Source organism: Salvia miltiorrhiza, chromosome 4, assembly GCF_028751815.1.
Source record: "Salvia miltiorrhiza cultivar Shanhuang (shh) chromosome 4, IMPLAD_Smil_shh, whole genome shotgun sequence".
Classification (NCBI taxonomy): domain Eukaryota; kingdom Viridiplantae; phylum Streptophyta; class Magnoliopsida; order Lamiales; family Lamiaceae; genus Salvia; species Salvia miltiorrhiza.
Genome location: NC_080390.1, coordinates 17,494,255 through 17,511,595, shown reverse-complemented (window position 1 = coordinate 17,511,595; position 17,341 = coordinate 17,494,255). Strand labels below are relative to the sequence as shown.

General features: G+C 40.3%; 1 protein-coding gene across 1 annotated transcript; it reads left to right on the top strand.

Moving 5' to 3' along the window:
• The first annotated feature begins 376 nt into the window (after positions 1 to 376).
• On the top strand, positions 377 to 6,371 carry LOC131023089 (uncharacterized). The gene is made up of 11 exons (XM_057952632.1): positions 377 to 470; positions 3,486 to 3,682; positions 3,789 to 3,830; positions 4,133 to 4,248; positions 4,483 to 4,663; positions 4,739 to 4,791; positions 4,990 to 5,052; positions 5,172 to 5,176; positions 5,486 to 5,506; positions 5,738 to 5,787; positions 6,294 to 6,371. The coding sequence occupies exons 1-11, from the start codon at positions 377 to 379 to the stop codon at positions 6,369 to 6,371; spliced, it is 900 nt and encodes a 299-aa protein (XP_057808615.1).
• The last annotated feature ends 10,970 nt before the right edge of the window (positions 6,372 to 17,341 follow it).

Genomic DNA, 17,341 nt, shown 5'->3' with positions numbered 1-17,341 from the left:
AAAACATATCATCACTCGTCATTACTCTAATCGTCACTCTAGATTAATCCTCTCTATAGAAATTCTCAATCACTATCTCGACTCTATCTCTCGCACTTCGTCTCTACTCGAAAACAAATAACATCTCTATCTTAGCTCTAACATCATTCTCAATTCTTTACTCATATTACTGATTTATGCTTAATTGTTCTAATTTTAGGGGTTTGCATGTGCATATTTTAAGTTAAATCTTCTGGAAATTGGTGCGTTTTATGGTGTATTTTATGCTTTGCAGGAGATTTAGGTTTTCGAAATGAAGAGTGCAAATTCTGGAGAGTTTGGGCTAAGAATCGTGTTTTTGTGCATACTCTGGCATGTAAGAGAAAGAAAGCCCCACATGCCAGAGCAGCGGAATGGGATGCCAGAGAAATCCAAGCTCCCGAGCAGCGAAATAACCATTCCTCTGAAAAAGCGCCAGAGGAATCGGAAATGTCAGAGGAATCAAGGCGAGCGCGAAAAGCGCCAGAGAAATCACTTCGCTGCTGGAGTCATAAGTGCAGAGGAATCAAACGACAGAGAAATCACCATTTCTCTGGAGTCAGCGAAATCAAGAATCCAGTGTAGCGAAGTCATCACCAGAGAAGTTGAAAGTCAGAGCAGAGGGGATAGAAGTCCATTACAGCGGAATTGGATAGCCAGAGAAATCACCGCTCCTCTGGCGATAGCCAGAGAAATCACCATTCCGCTGGCGACCCATTCCGCTGGAGAAAGCCAGAGCGGAAGCCGTTCCACTGGCGAGAGCCACGATTTCCGCTAGGGAGGAGATGATTTCCAGAGCACGCGTCACAGCTGGAAGTTGCCTTATCTTGCACGATTCTATTGCCTTTAGAATTCTACTTTGCATGGCAACTTCCATGGTGATCCAGAAGGATTTGAAGTCTATAAATAGGGTCATACTTTTCATTGTAAAATATCAATTTCGTGCCCTAATCTTTAGTTTCGCCAAGTTAGCTAAAGCTTAGGTTTATTGCTTTCATAGTTCTAGTTTCGATTTTTGTTCTAGTTAGTTTAGTTTATAGTTCTTTAAATTCATGTTTTAGATTAGTTCCCGTGTAGAGTTGTAATTACGTGACAGATTACTTCTCGAGACGAATTACGGTATTTCTTTAATCAAGTTTATTTATTTGCTTTTACTTATGCTTTCTTTAAATTCTGCAAATTTAGTTTTTGCCTAGTTAGATTAGATTAGAAGTTTTGATTAAAGTTATTTAAATTTGATTTGTCTAGTTAATTCTTTAATTTAAGTTCTTTAAATTCTTGCCTAGGGTTTAATAGTTTAATTCGCCTAGATAATTTTAAGATTAAGTTTTTAGTTAAGTTTAAATTACGAGCATTAGTTAATAATTCTTTTTTGCCTAGTTAAGTTTAATTTCACGTAAATTTACTTTCCAAGTTTTAGTTAATAATCCCAACCTTTACTGCTTTCTTGTGACATAATTAAAAGCTTTTAAAGATCTTCCTTGAGAGATGACACTGGGTCAACTTACCATCACTAGGATGTCCTTGTTCTATTGCAAGTCAAACTAGAGGTGTTCTAGGTTGAGTCAAATTTTGGCGCCGTTGCCGGGGAAGGTTTTAGGCGTTTAATTGTGTCACTTTTCTTTCCGTTTTTCTTGTTTTCTTTACTTTACGTTTTTATTTTTTTTTTACTTTTCTTTTCCTCCCACCCGGTGCGTTTAATCCGTGTGTTAAGTGTTGTGTATGGATCAGATCATGGAGTACATGGGAGATTTCACCCGGCCCGTCATCGGAGACACCAACACATCGGCTATTGTGCTTCCACCCGCCGTCAGAGATTACAATCTAAAGCCGAATGATTCAAGTCTTCTACCTCTGTTCTATGGGATGCCGAGTGAAGATGCCCTACAATTCATCCGTGATTTTTGCACACAAGTTCAAACCATTCCATTGCTGAAGCTCACGGAGGACCAACTTAAGCTCAAGTGCTTCCCCTATGCACTTAAAGATCGGGCGAGAACATGGATGCTAACTCTGCCGCCCAATTCTATCACCACTTGGGGAGAAGCTTGTGAGAAGTTCATGCTAAAGTACTATCCGAACCACAAGATATAGGAGCTCAGAACGCAAATCATGGAATTCACCCAAGGAGTGGACGAGCCCCTACATGAAGCATGCACTACTACAAAAGTTTACATACATAACAGTACATAGATAACGGTTTTTTTCAAAAACCATTATGTATGAGCGCACTTTTAGGAATAGATAACGGTTTTGGAAAAATCCGTTATCTATGTAGTGTTGTCTATATGCATAGATAACGGTTTGAAAAAATGCGTTATGTTTTTGCGTTATCTATTAGTTGCATACATAACGGTATTACAAAACCGTTGTGCCACCGTTATCTATGACCATCTTTTATAACGGTTTATTCATAACGTTAAAGAACCGTTATGTATAAGAGTCATTTACAATGGTTTTTGAACCGTTATGTATGAGCGTCAATAAAAATTGTTATGTATAATTTTTTTATTAATTTTTTAAAAATTATATTATATTATATTATATTAAAAATAACAAATAAATTGTTTACCCTAAAATTTGAATTTATTCCTAGATATAGATTTTAAAAAATAAAAAAATCATAGTAACATTTTTTTTTGTTTTATCATTAAGTAACACTTATATAAAATCTAAATTAGAAATCTAAATACCAAAAATTGAATATTCAAAGTGAAAAAAGAGAAAAAAGAAAAAAGAAAAAAAGGAATAGATTTTATTTAGAAAATTTAGAAATTAACCCCAAAACTACAAGCCCTAGTTTGTTCGTCCTCCCTGTCTCTCGACTCTCTCTCTCTCCCCTCTCGACTCAGCCGCCGGCGCCGCTGCCCCACGCCGGCCCGTCGCCGCCCACTCTCGCTGCTGCCCCGCGCCCTAGTTCTTCTCTGTTCGATTGGTCGAGCCCTAGTTCTTCTCTGTTCGGTACAACTCAGCCGTCGCCATCTCAGGGAGACCGGCGAGCTACGCGACCTAGAGCCCGCCCATCGTTGCTGGCGTCGCCCCCCATCCCCATCACCTCTCTTTCGCTTCCACCACCACGGTATACTCTCTCTCTCTCCATTTTCTATATGTATTTCTATCTTTGCGTAATTTTTGAATTTGGGCAGAGCAACCTCCGTCGTCGGCTCAGCGCCCACCACCGCTCCAATCGCACCACCACTGCCCCTGGCCTCTGACTCCGACAACAGTCGCCCTCATTCTTCAGGTAACAACTAAATGAAATTGAAGAGTGCATTAGGTAGCAAATTTTAGGGCATTTTGGACTCGAATTTTAGGGATTTATGGTTTGAATTTTCGCTAGTTTTTTTTTCTTGTTTCAGTTCATCGTTTTGTTCTTGGTTATTCTGAATTGAAGACTGCTTTTTTTTTTTTTTGAGAATATTGAACACTACTTTATGAAAAGAAGTTGCTTAATTTATGAGCGGCAGCACATGCCGCTGCCGCTCACTTGTCACCTCTTCATTTTTACAACTCCACGCACCAAGGCCAAAGGTTTGTCAATGCTCTCCGCTTCTTCACGCTCAAAGAGAGAGTCTCTTTCGATAAAGAAATCAAGAAAAGCAAATTCATCGCCATTGCTGCCCCTATCTCTGATGAGCGCTCCACTTTCTCATTCATTGCTGAGGTCAATTTCCCCAACCATTTCGTCATTTTTTGTTTTTTTGTTTTAACTTCGAGACGCATTTTTTTTAATTATAACTTATTTATTTTGATGGGATTCTGCCGAGCAGGTCCGTGAACCCCGTGCCACTCACAATTGTTGGGCTTACAAGGTCTGATTTTGTTTCTCTATATTTGCATGCTGCTATACGTCATCAGCATTTAAGGTTGCAGGAATTTATGTGTTTATGGTTTCTTTGTTGAGCTTGATCCTGTCCGTACTTCTTTAATGGGGAAATGATTCTCTGCCCTAACTAAGCATGATGGCAATCAACATTTTTCTTAGGAAATGATCAGAAAAAATGACAAATCTCACATCAAGAAAATGGAAACTTCACATCAATCAGTGCATTAGGTGCAAAATGTAGCTCATTTGTATTGAAATCTTGATATTTTATTTTGTACTTGGTTTTAGATTGGGGATCAATTTCGGAGTAATGATGATGGTGAACCATCTGGAACAGTTGGCAAGCCAATACAATCAGCAATTGAGTCTTCAGGGATAGATAGAGTTATGGTGGTTGTTATCAGGTATTATGTTTGTGACTTTGTGTATTATGATGACATGTCTATGTTGATATGCAGTATATCCCGCTTTATCCAAGCATTTGAAAAATGTATCCTGAAACAACAATTGCATGTAATGGCCCGGGAATACGTTAGTGCGGTCTCCTTCACAAACATTCGTGTCTGCTTGAATTGAACTAGCTGTAGGTCTGTTAGTCATTGTTCTATCGGTCAATTGATTTGTTTCTCTTTGGTTAGGTACTTTGGAGGAATCAAACTTGGCACTGGAGGATTAGTTAGAGCTTACAGAGGGGTAGCTGCAGAATGCTTAAGAAATGCCCCAACTTGCCTTGTAAAATCTAAAGTAATAAAATTTCCTAAATTTTCCTTTTTATGTTACTTCTCCCAATCAATTGCCTTTGATAACGCCTTCATGCTTGTAATTTCATATTTCATTTTGGAAAGGTTGAAGCGCTCGTGCATGCTTAACATTACTTATTTTTCTTGACTGTAGGCACCTGTGGGATTGCATGTCACATTTGATCTTTTGGGAGTTCTATACATCAAGTAAGTTTAAATGAATACAACTATTGAATATATAGTATTATTTGTATTTTGTCCTTATTTCCCATTAACATGAATGAGATTTGTTGCACTTTGTAGTGATTAAAACAGAAACTAAAAGCACCTAATTTTCTTTATATTATTGAGATAAAGTCTAAATGAGCAAATTGGAACATATACTATATGTTTTTCCAATTTTAGAATTAATAAAAGCTGCATTATTCCCAAGAACATCAGGATTCTCAAGAACAATAAACAAAGTGGGTATGTCTTGAGTTAGATATGAAAGGGGCTGCTTTGTGTGTAAAAAATTGTGCTTGAGTAAGTGTAGTTTTTTATGAATTGTTTGTTTTTGGAATCTGTTTTATGAAATTGTGTTGCAGACTTGGTAAAGTTGATTCTCACAAGTTCAAATGATATGTTGTGATTTCAGTTGACAGAGGATTGGGGTGAGAGATTGTTCAATGCATTGAGCAGAGCAGGAGGGAGTGCCTTCAGCAACATGGCTGTGAGCCACAACAACTTAGTATGTATTTGGATTTCTTTAATTTAAGCATAAATAGTAACCTTTGAGGCCTACAAAACTTCCTATACTTGGATTTTCCAAATAATCTTGTTCCTGCATAAACTAAATTTAGCAAGAAACAAGATCTCTAAACTTTTTGTGATTGAGTTGATCTTTTAACTGTGATGATAGATGTAGAACTTGATGCCAAAGGTATATTGGTTTAGTTTAGTTTAGTGCCAAACTGCCAGAACTATACTTTATAATCTTGTTATCCCACAAATGTGATGTGATGGATCAGTCTGTAGATTTTCGATTTATGTTTGGTTTGTTATATACTCATATGAAGATAACTTGTTTTTATTTACGGTAAATCAACCTTCTCTCTCTCTATACATATATATTAGAGTATCTTGAAATTGATTTCGGACGTTGATGGTGCAGGCGATCTTCACTGGAAAGTTGTATCTGTTTATATTCACCGGAGTGGGAATGTAAGTTTGGCGTAATTAATTATGATAGCACACAAAGCTTGGTTGAAAAGATAGAATCTGATGTTTGAAATGTGGTTTACTTGTTTCTACAGTTTTGAGTTATATAAATCAAGTTTCTGTGTTTACCACGATTCTACTGAATTTTGATGTCTGCTGTAACTTTCCCCTGCCTGAGATGCTTGGTAATCATTGACTTTCTTTTTTGATTAACTCTACTGCTTGAATGCCTTAAACCAGACATTTAGCTTGATTAAACGGCTACCATTTAGTATTTAGTTTGATTAACTCTGATAGGCATTTAGTCAGGGATTTGATTTGTTTTTGGTCAGGGATTTAGATGTCGATTTGCTAATGTGTGTTGAGTGTGGATGACTGTGGTAAGAGATTCGAGTCCAGCGTGGGGTAAGCCTCTCTTTGGTTTCTCTTGGTGCCTATTTTTAGTTTGTCACTTTAATAATTCTGAAGGTAGCGGTCATTCTTCATTTTTCACTAAATCTCTATTGCAGATTACTTTCATGAGGAAGAAGGATTTCAGGAAAGAGCAACTAGTTCTTGAGGACTTAGTGCTAGAATTCATAGTATGATAGATTTTTGTTTTAGCTATAAGATAGTTGGTACTTTCAATTTTGAATCGAATATGCAATGATGATGTATACTTGATACTTGGTTCATTTGGATGGTATGAATATTTTGGATGATATATAAAATTGTTATTGTTGATTTTATCATTTTGTCATTTTATAAAAATTGCAAAATTTAAAAATATACTACAATTATAAAAAGTGCAAAAAAACTGTTATAAAAGGTGCAAAAAATCGTTATGTATTCTAATCAAATATAACGGTTAAAATCGTTATAAAAACTGCAAAAATCGTTATAAAAAGTGCAAAAAATAGTTATAAAAAGTGCAAAAAACCGTTATGTATTCTATCAAAGATAACGGTTAAAACCGTTATAAAAAGTGCAAAAAACTGTTAACTATGATTAAAAAAAAAAATTAATACATAACGGAAAAATCTTAATACATAACGGTGAAAAACCGTTATGTATTCTATCAAAGATAACGGTTAAAACCGTTATAAAAAGTGCAAAAAACTGTTAACTATGATAAAAAAAATATAAAAAAAATTAATACATAACGGAAAAATCTTAATACATAACGGTGAAAAACCGTTATGTATAACCTTTATAGATAACGGATGCGTACTGTTATGTATGACGCATCATACCGTTATCTATGCTACTATACATAACGGTTTGAAACCGTTGTGTATGACGTATAGAATAGATAACACCACTATACACAACGGTTTTTTTGCTCATAGATAACGGATAAAATCCGTTATCTATGAGCGTTTTTCTAGTAGTGATGGGATAGATTCCAAGAACTCCTCCGCCAGTGCCCGCAACATCAATTCCCCAACGTGATGTTGATGCAAGTTTTCTACGATGGGTTAGTGCAAACTGCCCAATTTATGGTGGACAGCACCGCAGGAGGGAACATAGCTTGGAAGACTGCTACAGAGCTGAAGGAGATATTCAAAACATTAGCGGAGAGCTCTCAACAAAAGTCGGTGCGTGGAAAGAGAGTTGAGGCCAGCGCTGTGACGAACCAGTACGAGCTGCAAAAGCAATTAGCGTCAATCACGCGCGAAGTACAGCAGATCAAGATGAGCCATACGGAAGCTGCACCTGTCCCTGCACAGAGCATAAATTATAATCAAAGCAATGGTGGATGGAGAGGTCAACACCAAAGGAATTTTCAGCCTGCTCAACAATTCCAGAATGCTCCACAACAGCCAATACCTCCGCAAAAACAGTCCCTGGAGGAGACTATGCAGGCTTTTATAGAGGTTAGTAAGCAAAACTTTGAGATGACCAAGCAAAGTATGGAGTCTCAAGCTGCCACTATCAAACGCCTCGAGACAACTGTGGGGCAACTGTCGGGCACGATGGACCAGCTACAGCAGCAGCAGATCCAAACTCATCAAGTGCTAGCTCTGGCGAGGATGCCAGAGCAGACTAGGCTGACATCTCTGACTTGGCAGCCTGAGCAGAGGAGAAGGATGACAGAGCAGAGGAGAGCGCCAGAGTTGATAAGGCCAGAGCAGAGACTTCACAAATCAAGTACGCAATATCAACCACCGAAGCCCAGCCCGCCTCTGCCACCATCAATTGTCGATCCAACCCAACCATTACCAAAGAAAGAAGATCCAGGGAGTTTCATGATTGGTATTAGCTTGGGTCGAGCTGGAGAATTCGCGGGTATGTTAGACTTGGGTGCGGCAGTCAATTTGATGCCATATGCTATTTTTCAGAAATTGGGCAGGAAGGAAGAGGAGCTTAAAAGCACGAAAACAAGACTTCAATTAGCTGATGGGGCAAATTGTAGCACTCGTGGTATGTTAAAAGATGTTGAAGTCATGGTGAGAGGAATCACGATACTAGCCGATTTTGTGGTGCTCGAGGCAGGGCATGGCATTATAGGAAAGAATGGGCAACTTGTTCTACTTGGTCGGCCTTTTATGGCTACTACCCTGACGCGCATTGATGTGGGTTCTGGAACTTTGAGCATAGCCGGGTCTGGTAGATCGGTAACATTCTCCGTTTTTAATACAAAGCCTATTATTTCTAACTCTTCAATGCATATCTGTTCTCTTGTGGAGATTGCTGACCAGGAGGAAGAAGTAGAAATTTTTAGAGCTAACTGTCTTTCGCCAGCTCTGCTTATTCCGACAGTGCTGACTACTTCAGCTATGCTTATTCCACCAGCGCTGATTACTCCATCTATGCCCATTCCGCCAGCGCTGACTACTTCATCTATGCCTATTCTGCCAGCGCTGACTACTCCAGCTCTGCCGCTGGAGGACAGAGCAGAAACTTTACCGCCAGCGCTAACGAGCTCAGCTCTGAACACCACCCCAGCTCTGCACAACACGCGCCAGAATGTTGCTAAGAAGAAACTGATGTGCACCAGCCCGGAAGAGGACATAATTATACAAGATTTTCTTGATAATTTACAGGATGAGGAAGTCATTGAAGATAAGTTTTTGGCCAAGCTTCCAATCAAAGTTAATGCCGTTCATGAGGTGCCAACTACCGTGAAAGAGGATGCAACCGTTAAGGAAGAACGGGCTGATGTGCTGCCGTGCAAGGATAATGTCGTGCTAAGAGTGCAGAGTGCACCACCTTTGGAAGAGAAGAAAGAGGAGAGATCTCGACATAACTCTTGGTTCGAGAAAATGATGAATGTGATGAGCTCTGCTTGCTCACTAAGAGGACCCGCAGCTGAACTGGAGGATGATGTGCTTTCACGAGGACTAAGTCAGCTGACGTTTCACAGCGATTTTGGTTAAGGGATCCTCTACATCGGGCTGGCGACTTTAACTCTAGCGCTTGGTGGGAGGCAACCCACCGTTGGTTTGTTTTTAGTTTTTGTTTTTCTTTGTTTTCCATTTTTGTTTTGTTTTTCCTAAGTTTTGGTTGCTTGCGCGGATACTTTGATGTGGTGTTCATGTTTTGACTTCAGCGCTGCAGTTTTACCTCTGCCGACAGCACAGCCTCGCCAGCGCGTCTCTGCCAACCGCGCTGCACTTTTTCAGCGCGGTACTTTTCCGCGCTCGCTGCAACTCTCCACTCTGCAACAGACCGAAAAGCCCCTTATTCACCACCTTGCACGATGCTTCAGTTTCTCAATGCCGATAATCAGGGACGTTTTCTTAACTCTTTTTATTTCTTTTGTGCCCTGAGGACATGGCATGCTTTAAGTGTGGGGGGTGTTTTATTGTGCTTATATTTTCAATTGGGCGAGATTAGTCATTCTATGCTTAGTTTTTGGTCTCGAATCTTGCTAATTTTTATGAATTTGTGGAAGAGTAGATGGTTTTCGATGCGAATTTCGAGTTTGTGAATGAATGGTGGTTATTCTTGTTTTACTCTTGATATATGTTTCTTGTTTGTGCAAAGAATTTGAGTTTTGTTGCAACATGATTGTAAGTTAGTAAAACGTGATTTGTCCGGTAGATACTAGAAGGAGTGTTGTTATTGTGATTGCCTACGATCGTACCTTATCTGTGAAATTGTTGGACGAATTGCCAACTTCAAAATTCAAAATCGCCAGCTCTGAAACATCTGGCCTGTTCTGAAATGTGATAGCTCTGAGTCTCTGCTCCTCTAGTCTAACTATGAGCATGGGAAACCACGTGAAACGACTTTGGATTACATCCAAATGGTTTTTATTTCATGAATTATGGCTCAACTGTCGAAAATCTTAAGCACACAAAGTGTGAAAAATGGTGATATTGATTATAAAGGCGATCACATAGGGAATTCACTTCTAGCGGAGAATTGGGTCTGATCGAATTGCTTACATTACTCCTTTGTTGCTTCTTAAACTTAGAATTACTTGCATGAACGAGAGATGTGTGTTGATTGTAAAATTTTGAATTCACTTTGAGAACGTTTGGATGGAAAATAGCATTGTTGAAATCAATCTCTTCCTAGGATTCATATGGATTTTGCTTGAGGACAAGCAATAGGCTAAGTGTGGGGGGGTTGATTTATGCTTAATTGTTCTAATTTTAGGGGTTTGCATGTGCATATTTTAAGTTAAATCTTCTGGAAATTGGTGCGTTTTATGGTGTATTTTATGCTTTGCAGGAGATTTAGGTTTTCGAGATGAAGAGTGCAAATTCTGGAGAGTTTGGGCTAAGAATCGTGTTTTTGTGCATACTCTGGCATGTAAGAGAAGCAAAGCCCCACATGCCAGAGCAGCGAAATGGGATGCCAGAGAAATCCAAGCTCCCGAGCAGCGAAATAACCATTCCTCTGAAAAAGCGCCAGAGGAATCGGAAATGTCAGAGGAATCAAGGCGAGCGCGAAAAGCGCCAGAGAAATCACTTCGCTGCTGGAGTCATAAGTGCAGAGGAATCAAACGACAGAGAAATCACCATTTCTCTGGAGTCAGCGAAATCAAGAATCCAGTGTAGCGAAGTCATCACCAGAGAAGTTGAAAGTCAGAGCAGAGGGGATAGAAGTCCATTACAGCGGAATTGGATAGCCAGAGAAATCACCGCTCCTCTGGCGATAGCCAGAGAAATCACCATTCCGCTGGCGACCCATTCCGCTGGAGAAAGCCAGAGCGGAAGCCGTTCCGCTGGCGAGAGCCACGATTTCCGATAGGGAGGAGATGATTTCCAGAGCACGCGTCACAGCTGGAAGTTGCCTTATCTTGCACGATTCTATTGCCTTTAGAATTCTACTTTGCATGGCAACTTCCATGGTGATCCAGAAGGATTTGAAGTCTATAAATAGGGTCATACTTTTCATTGTAAAATATCAATTCCGTGCCCTAATCTTTAGTTTCGCCAAGTTAGCTAAAGCTTAGGTTTATTGCTTTCATAGTTCTAGTTTCGATTTCTGTTCTAGTTAGTTTAGTTTATAGTTCTTTAAATTCATGTATTAGATTAGTTCCCATGTAGAGTTGTAATTACGTGACAGATTACTTCTCGAGACGAATTATGGTATTTCTTTAATCAAGTTTATTTATTTGCTTTTACTTATGCTTTCTTTAAATTCTGCAAATTTACTTATGCGTTTTTATGATGCTTTCTTTAAATTATGCAATTTAGTTTTTGCCTAGTTAGATTAGATTAGAAGTTTTGATTAAAGTTATTTAAATTTGATTTGTCTAGTTAATTCTTTAATTTAAGTTCTTTAAATTCTTGCCTAGGGTTTAATAGTTTAATTCGCCTAGATAATTTTTAGATTAAGTTTTTAGTTAAGTTTAAATTACGAGCATTAGTTAATAATTCCTTTTTGCCTAGTTAAGTTTAATTTCACGTAAATTTACTTTCCAAGTTTTAGTTAATAATCCCAACCTTTACTGCTTTCTTGTGACATAATTAAAAGCCCTTAAAGATCTTCCTTGAGAGATGACACTGGGTCAACTTACCATCACTAGGATGTCCTTGTTCTATTGCAAGTCAAACTAGAGGTGTTCTAGGTTGAGTCAAATTTTGGCGCCGTTGCCGGGGAAGGTTTTAGGCGTTTAATTGTGTCACTTTTCTTTCCGTTTTTCTTATTTTCTTTACTTTACGTTTTTATTTTTTTTTTACTTTTCTTTTCCTCCCATCCAGTGCGTTTAATCCGTGTGTTAAGTGTTGTGTATGGATCAGATCATGGAGTACATGGGAGATTTCACCCGGCCCGTCATCGGAGACACCAACACATCGGCTATTGTGCTTCCACCCGCCGTCAGAGATTACAATCTAAAGCCGAATGATTCAAGTCTTCTACCTCTGTTCCATGGGATGCCGAGTGAAGATGCCCTACAATTCATCCGTGATTTTTGCACACAAGTTCAAACCATTCCATTGCTGAAGCTCACGGAGGACCAACTTAAGCTCAAGTGCTTCCCCTATGCACTTAAAGATCGGGCGAGAACATGGATGCTAACTCTGCCGCCCAATTCTATCACCACTTGGGGAGAAGCTTGTGAGAAGTTCATGCTAAAGTACTATCCGAGCCACAAGATACAGGAGCTCAGAACGCAAATCATGGAATTCACCCAAGGAGTGGACGAGCCCCTACATGAAGCATGGGATAGATTCCAAGAACTCCTCCGCCAGTGCCCGCAACATCAATTCCCCAACGTGATGTTGATGCAAGTTTTCTACGATGGGTTAGTGCAAACTGCCCAATTTATGGTGGACAGCACCGCAGGAGGGAACATAGCTTGGAGGACTGCTACAGAGCTGAAGGAGATATTCAAAACATTAGCGGAGAGCTCTCAACAAAAGTCGGTGCGTGGAAAGAGAGTTGAGGCCAGCGCTGTGACGAACCAGTACGAGCTACAAAAGCAATTAGCGTCAATCACGCGCGAAGTACAGCAGATCAAGATGAGCCATACGGAAGCTGCACCTGTCCCTGCACAGAGCATAAATTATAATCAAAGCAATGGTGGATGGAGAGGTCAACACCAAAGGAATTTTCAGCCTGCTCAACAATTCCAGAATGCTCCACAACAGCCAATACCTCCGCAAAAATAGTCCCTGGAGGAGACTATGCAGGCTTTTATGGATGTTAGTAAGCAAAACTTTGAGATGACCAAGCAAAGTATGGAGTCTCAGGCTGCCACTATCAAACGCCTCGAGACAACTGTGGGGCAACTGTCGGGCACGATGGACCAGCTACAGCAGCAGCAGAGCCAAACTCATCAAGTGCTAGCTCTGGCGAGGATGCCAGAGCAGACTAGGCTGACATCTCTGACTTGGCAGCCAGAGCAGAGGAGAAGGATGACAGAGCAGAGGAGAGCGCCAGAGTTGATAAGGCCAGAGTAGAGACTTCACAAATCAAGTACGCCATATCAACCACTGAAGCCCAGCCCGCCTCTGCCACCATCAATTGTCGATCCAACCCAACCATTACCAAAGAAAGAAGATCCAGGGAGTTTCATTATTGGTATTAGCTTGGGTCGAGCTGGAGAATTCGCGGGTATGTTAGACTTGGGTGCGGCAGTCAATTTGATGTCATATGCTATTTTTCAGAAATTGGGCAGGAAGGAAGAGGAGCTTAAAAGCACGAAAACAAGACTTCAATTAGCTGATGGGGCAAATTGTAGCACTCGTGGTATGTTAAAAGATGTTGAAGTCATGGTGAGAGGAATCACGATACTAGCCGATTTTGTGGTGCTCGAGGCAGGGCATGGCATTATAGGAAAGAATGGGCAACTTGTTCTACTTGGTCGGCCTTTTATGGCTACTACCCAGACGCGCATTGATGTGGGTTCTGGAACTTTGAGCATAGCCGGGTCTGGTAGATCGGTAACATTCTCCGTTTTTAATACAAAGCCTATTATTTCTAACTCTTCAATGCATATCTGTTCTCTTGTGGAGATTGCTGACCAGGAGGAAGAAGTAGAAATTTTTAGAGCTAACTGTCTTTCGCCAGCTCTGCTTATTCCGACAGCGCTGACTACTTCAGCTATGCCTATTCCACCAGCGCTGATTACTCCATCTATGCCCATTCCGCCAGCGCTGACTACTTCATCTATGCCTATTCTGCCAGCGCTGACTACTCCAGCTCTGCCGCTGGAGGACAGAGCAGAAACTTTACCGCCAGCGCTAACGAGCTCAGCTCTGAACACCACCCCAGCTCTGCACAACACGCGCCAGAATGTTGCTAAGAAGAAACTGATGTGCACCAGCTCGGAAGAGGACATAATTATACAAGATTTTCTTGATAATTTGCAGGATGAGGAAGTCATTGAAGATAAGTTTTTGGCCAAGCTTCCAATCAAAGTTAATGCCGTTCATGAGGTGCCAACTACCGTGAAAGAGGATGCAACCGTTAAGGAAGAACGTGTTGGATTTGTATACTGAAAGCAAGAACGTTTTATGCTTGTATACAATGTTTCCTAAGTTCACTATCTAATCTCCTATCTGATTGTGTTCATGATTGCATATGTATGTTCTTTATCTCTATATAAGTAGATTATATGGTGTGTTGTAGATCACAGAAGACCATATAATTGGAATAACCTTAAGAGATATAATATAATCACAGCCGAAATAACTCTAGGACAAGTTATTGGTTTAGGCTGCGGTATAGATGGAAGTAGTTTGTCTTGACTACTTGTCTATACTGGTACGTCATTACGTATTGATAGGACCACAGTTGAGATGTATTCTTCTATCTGACTTAAGTGAAGAATCAAGATCTCGGTGACTTATAAGATCTTAATACTAATAAGTATTCAGATATATATGTTAATTCGTATATCACTTTGACTTACTATGGGTGAAAGTTATATACTAACTCGAGTACTCTGTATCTTCGGTGATAGCGGTTAATATATGATATTTGATTATCTGTATTAGTACCCGTATCCGGTATAGGATAATGACATCCCCTTAAGGAGCTCAATAAGGTTTATTGCGCTAAACCCTGCAGGTTGATTAAGTTCAGGCGCAATAATAAAGTTTGAGTGGTACTGCTTAAGGATTTATAAAGAGATTAATTAATTTAAGCTGTCAGAGCTCTAATTAATTAATGGATGTCGGATATTTTAAATACGGAGATTTAATAAGTCTAAATACAAGCCCCCGACTCATCACCGGCAATAAAGGGGTAAGTCAGTATCGGTTCTCTAGTGGAATGAACTGATATTTATAAATTAATTATGGTCTGGGCTGACCATAGATAAATTAATTTATTTGAGGCCCATCTTTATTCCTTGTATCTGGTCCCTGGACTGGCCCAATGTCTCCTAGCCCAAGAAGAGAGAATTCACGCCTCCTACACCTAATCTGTGCCTACACGTATTTATTTTATTATAAATACAGCTGTCAGCTCTCAGGAAAATACACTGATAAAAATATTAGGGTTTTGAGAGCTGTGGGGCGCAGGGAAGAAAAACGTGTGGGGCTTATTTCTCTCTTGGGACTTTCATAGATCGTTGTCCATCCAACGGTGAAAGCTGAGCGGGATACAGTCGAGAAGATCAGAGCTGGAGTCAGATTTTCGCAGGAAACCAAGTTCTGGCAGTCTCCGTAAAACGGTCATAACTTCCTCCACAGAACTCCGATTCAGACGAATCAGGCGGCCACGGAAAGCTCTCTCGAAGACGAAGAAGTCGTATTTCGGGGCGAAATACGATTTGAGGACGTTTGGGGCTTCAAACGAAGGCTTGAAGCTGACTGGTCTGTTCAGATGCGAATCTGCGAATTCTTCTGAATTCTTCAGGTATTTCTGAACTCCAACGTGCAGCTGTTAAATTCATAGGAGCATGTTAGGATTAATCGTTGTATGATAAATTAATAATAATCCAAGAAACGATCATCGGGCAAAGCGGAACGTTAATTCAGTTTAATATTCCTTCAATTGGTATCAGAGCCCAGGATTAATTTCTTGGCTCTATTATTAATTTATGTACGATTAATAATGTGCGTTGTTTTTACTAATGCTGTTCTTCGTGGTCTGTTGATTCGTGGGATACGTCGTTTTGACGTTGTAATCGTTTTTCACCACGAGAAAAATCCGTGGTTAGATTAGGATTTCAATTTGTTTTGTTTTTCCTTTGTAATCTGTAATTGTTGGAAATCGAGACGAGAACGACGACGAATCAACATCGAAGAACGGAGGTTGGCTGCGTACGGGACCGGGCAGATGGGGCTGCGGGCGCCGAGGGGCTGCGCGCGCGCGGGTGCTCGCACGCCGTGCACAGCGTGCCCAGTCAGGCGCCGCGCGGCCGCTGCTGCTCTCGGTGCTGGATGTTGTGCGAGGAGGTGGGCTGGTGGCGGGGCGAGGCATGGCTGGACGGGGGCGAGCAGGGGCTGTGCGCGCCCAGGGCTGCGCGTGCGCGCTTTGCACGCTGCGCGCCCGGCAGGCGTCGCGCGGCCGCTGCTGCCGAGCTGCTGCCTGTGCGCCGAGACTGCCGAGACCAGGTACCCAGGCTGCTCCAGCTGCTGTCAAGAGCAGGTGGCGGCGCCGCCTAAGGGGTCCCAAACCCTAGGTAGGCGCGAGTTTTCTACAAACCCTAGGGGGCCCAAACCCTATTTTCAAAGACGGGCCTGATGAAGCTGTTCGGGCCGAGTTTTACGTTTTTGAGCCTTTTCTTTTCTGTTTTAAATGTAATATATTAGAAATTGGGGTTCCACGAATGGGTCACGAAGAATTTAATTCTTTAATTATGTTCTTTGCATGTCGTGGTGTTAATCCTTTATGCTCTTTGCATGCTGTTTTTGTCTCTGCTTGTTAATATGTGTTTATTAACTGCGCTTAGACAAGCATGCTAGGTTTACCATTTTCTTAAGCATGTTTTAGAATTCTGCGAGCATGTTTTACATGTTGCGTTCTAGAAGAGCATGTTTAGGATTATGTGTTGAGCATGATCAAACCTTTTGAAAGAAAAAGACTAAGCTGTATTAATAATTTTATAGATGATTAAAAATTATTTAAATTACCACAAACGGTCTCAAGACAAAGTGATTGAGGATGGGAGTAAACGTCCACACGATCGTGGCTTACTTCATGTTCGATTTCACAAGTTTGTTGAGTTGAGACTTCTATTCAAAATATTTAAATCCATTTAAGTAGTGGGAGTTATGCGGTAAACGTCCACCCTATCGTGGCTTACTCGTATGATTTTCATAAGTACTTTAGAGGATGGATTTTAAATAAGATAACTAAGAAATTAAATTGAATGCGGCATGGTCCTAGTGAGTATGTCAAATTCGAGAATTTAATTTCAAAGTTAGATTGTGGTTATTACTAAATAATTTTTATTCTTAAAATTATGTAGACCTCCACATGCGGTCTCAAGACAAAGTGATTGAGAATATGAGTAAACGTTCACCCTATCGTGGCTTACTTCATATTTGATTTCACAAGTTTGTTAAGTTGAGATTTCTATTAAAAATATTTAAATCCATTTAAGTAGTGGGAGTTATGCGGTAAACGTCCACCCTATCGTGGCTTACTCGTATGATTCTCATAAGTACTTTAGAGGATGGATTTTAAATAAGATAACCAAGAGGTTAAATTGAAAGCGGTA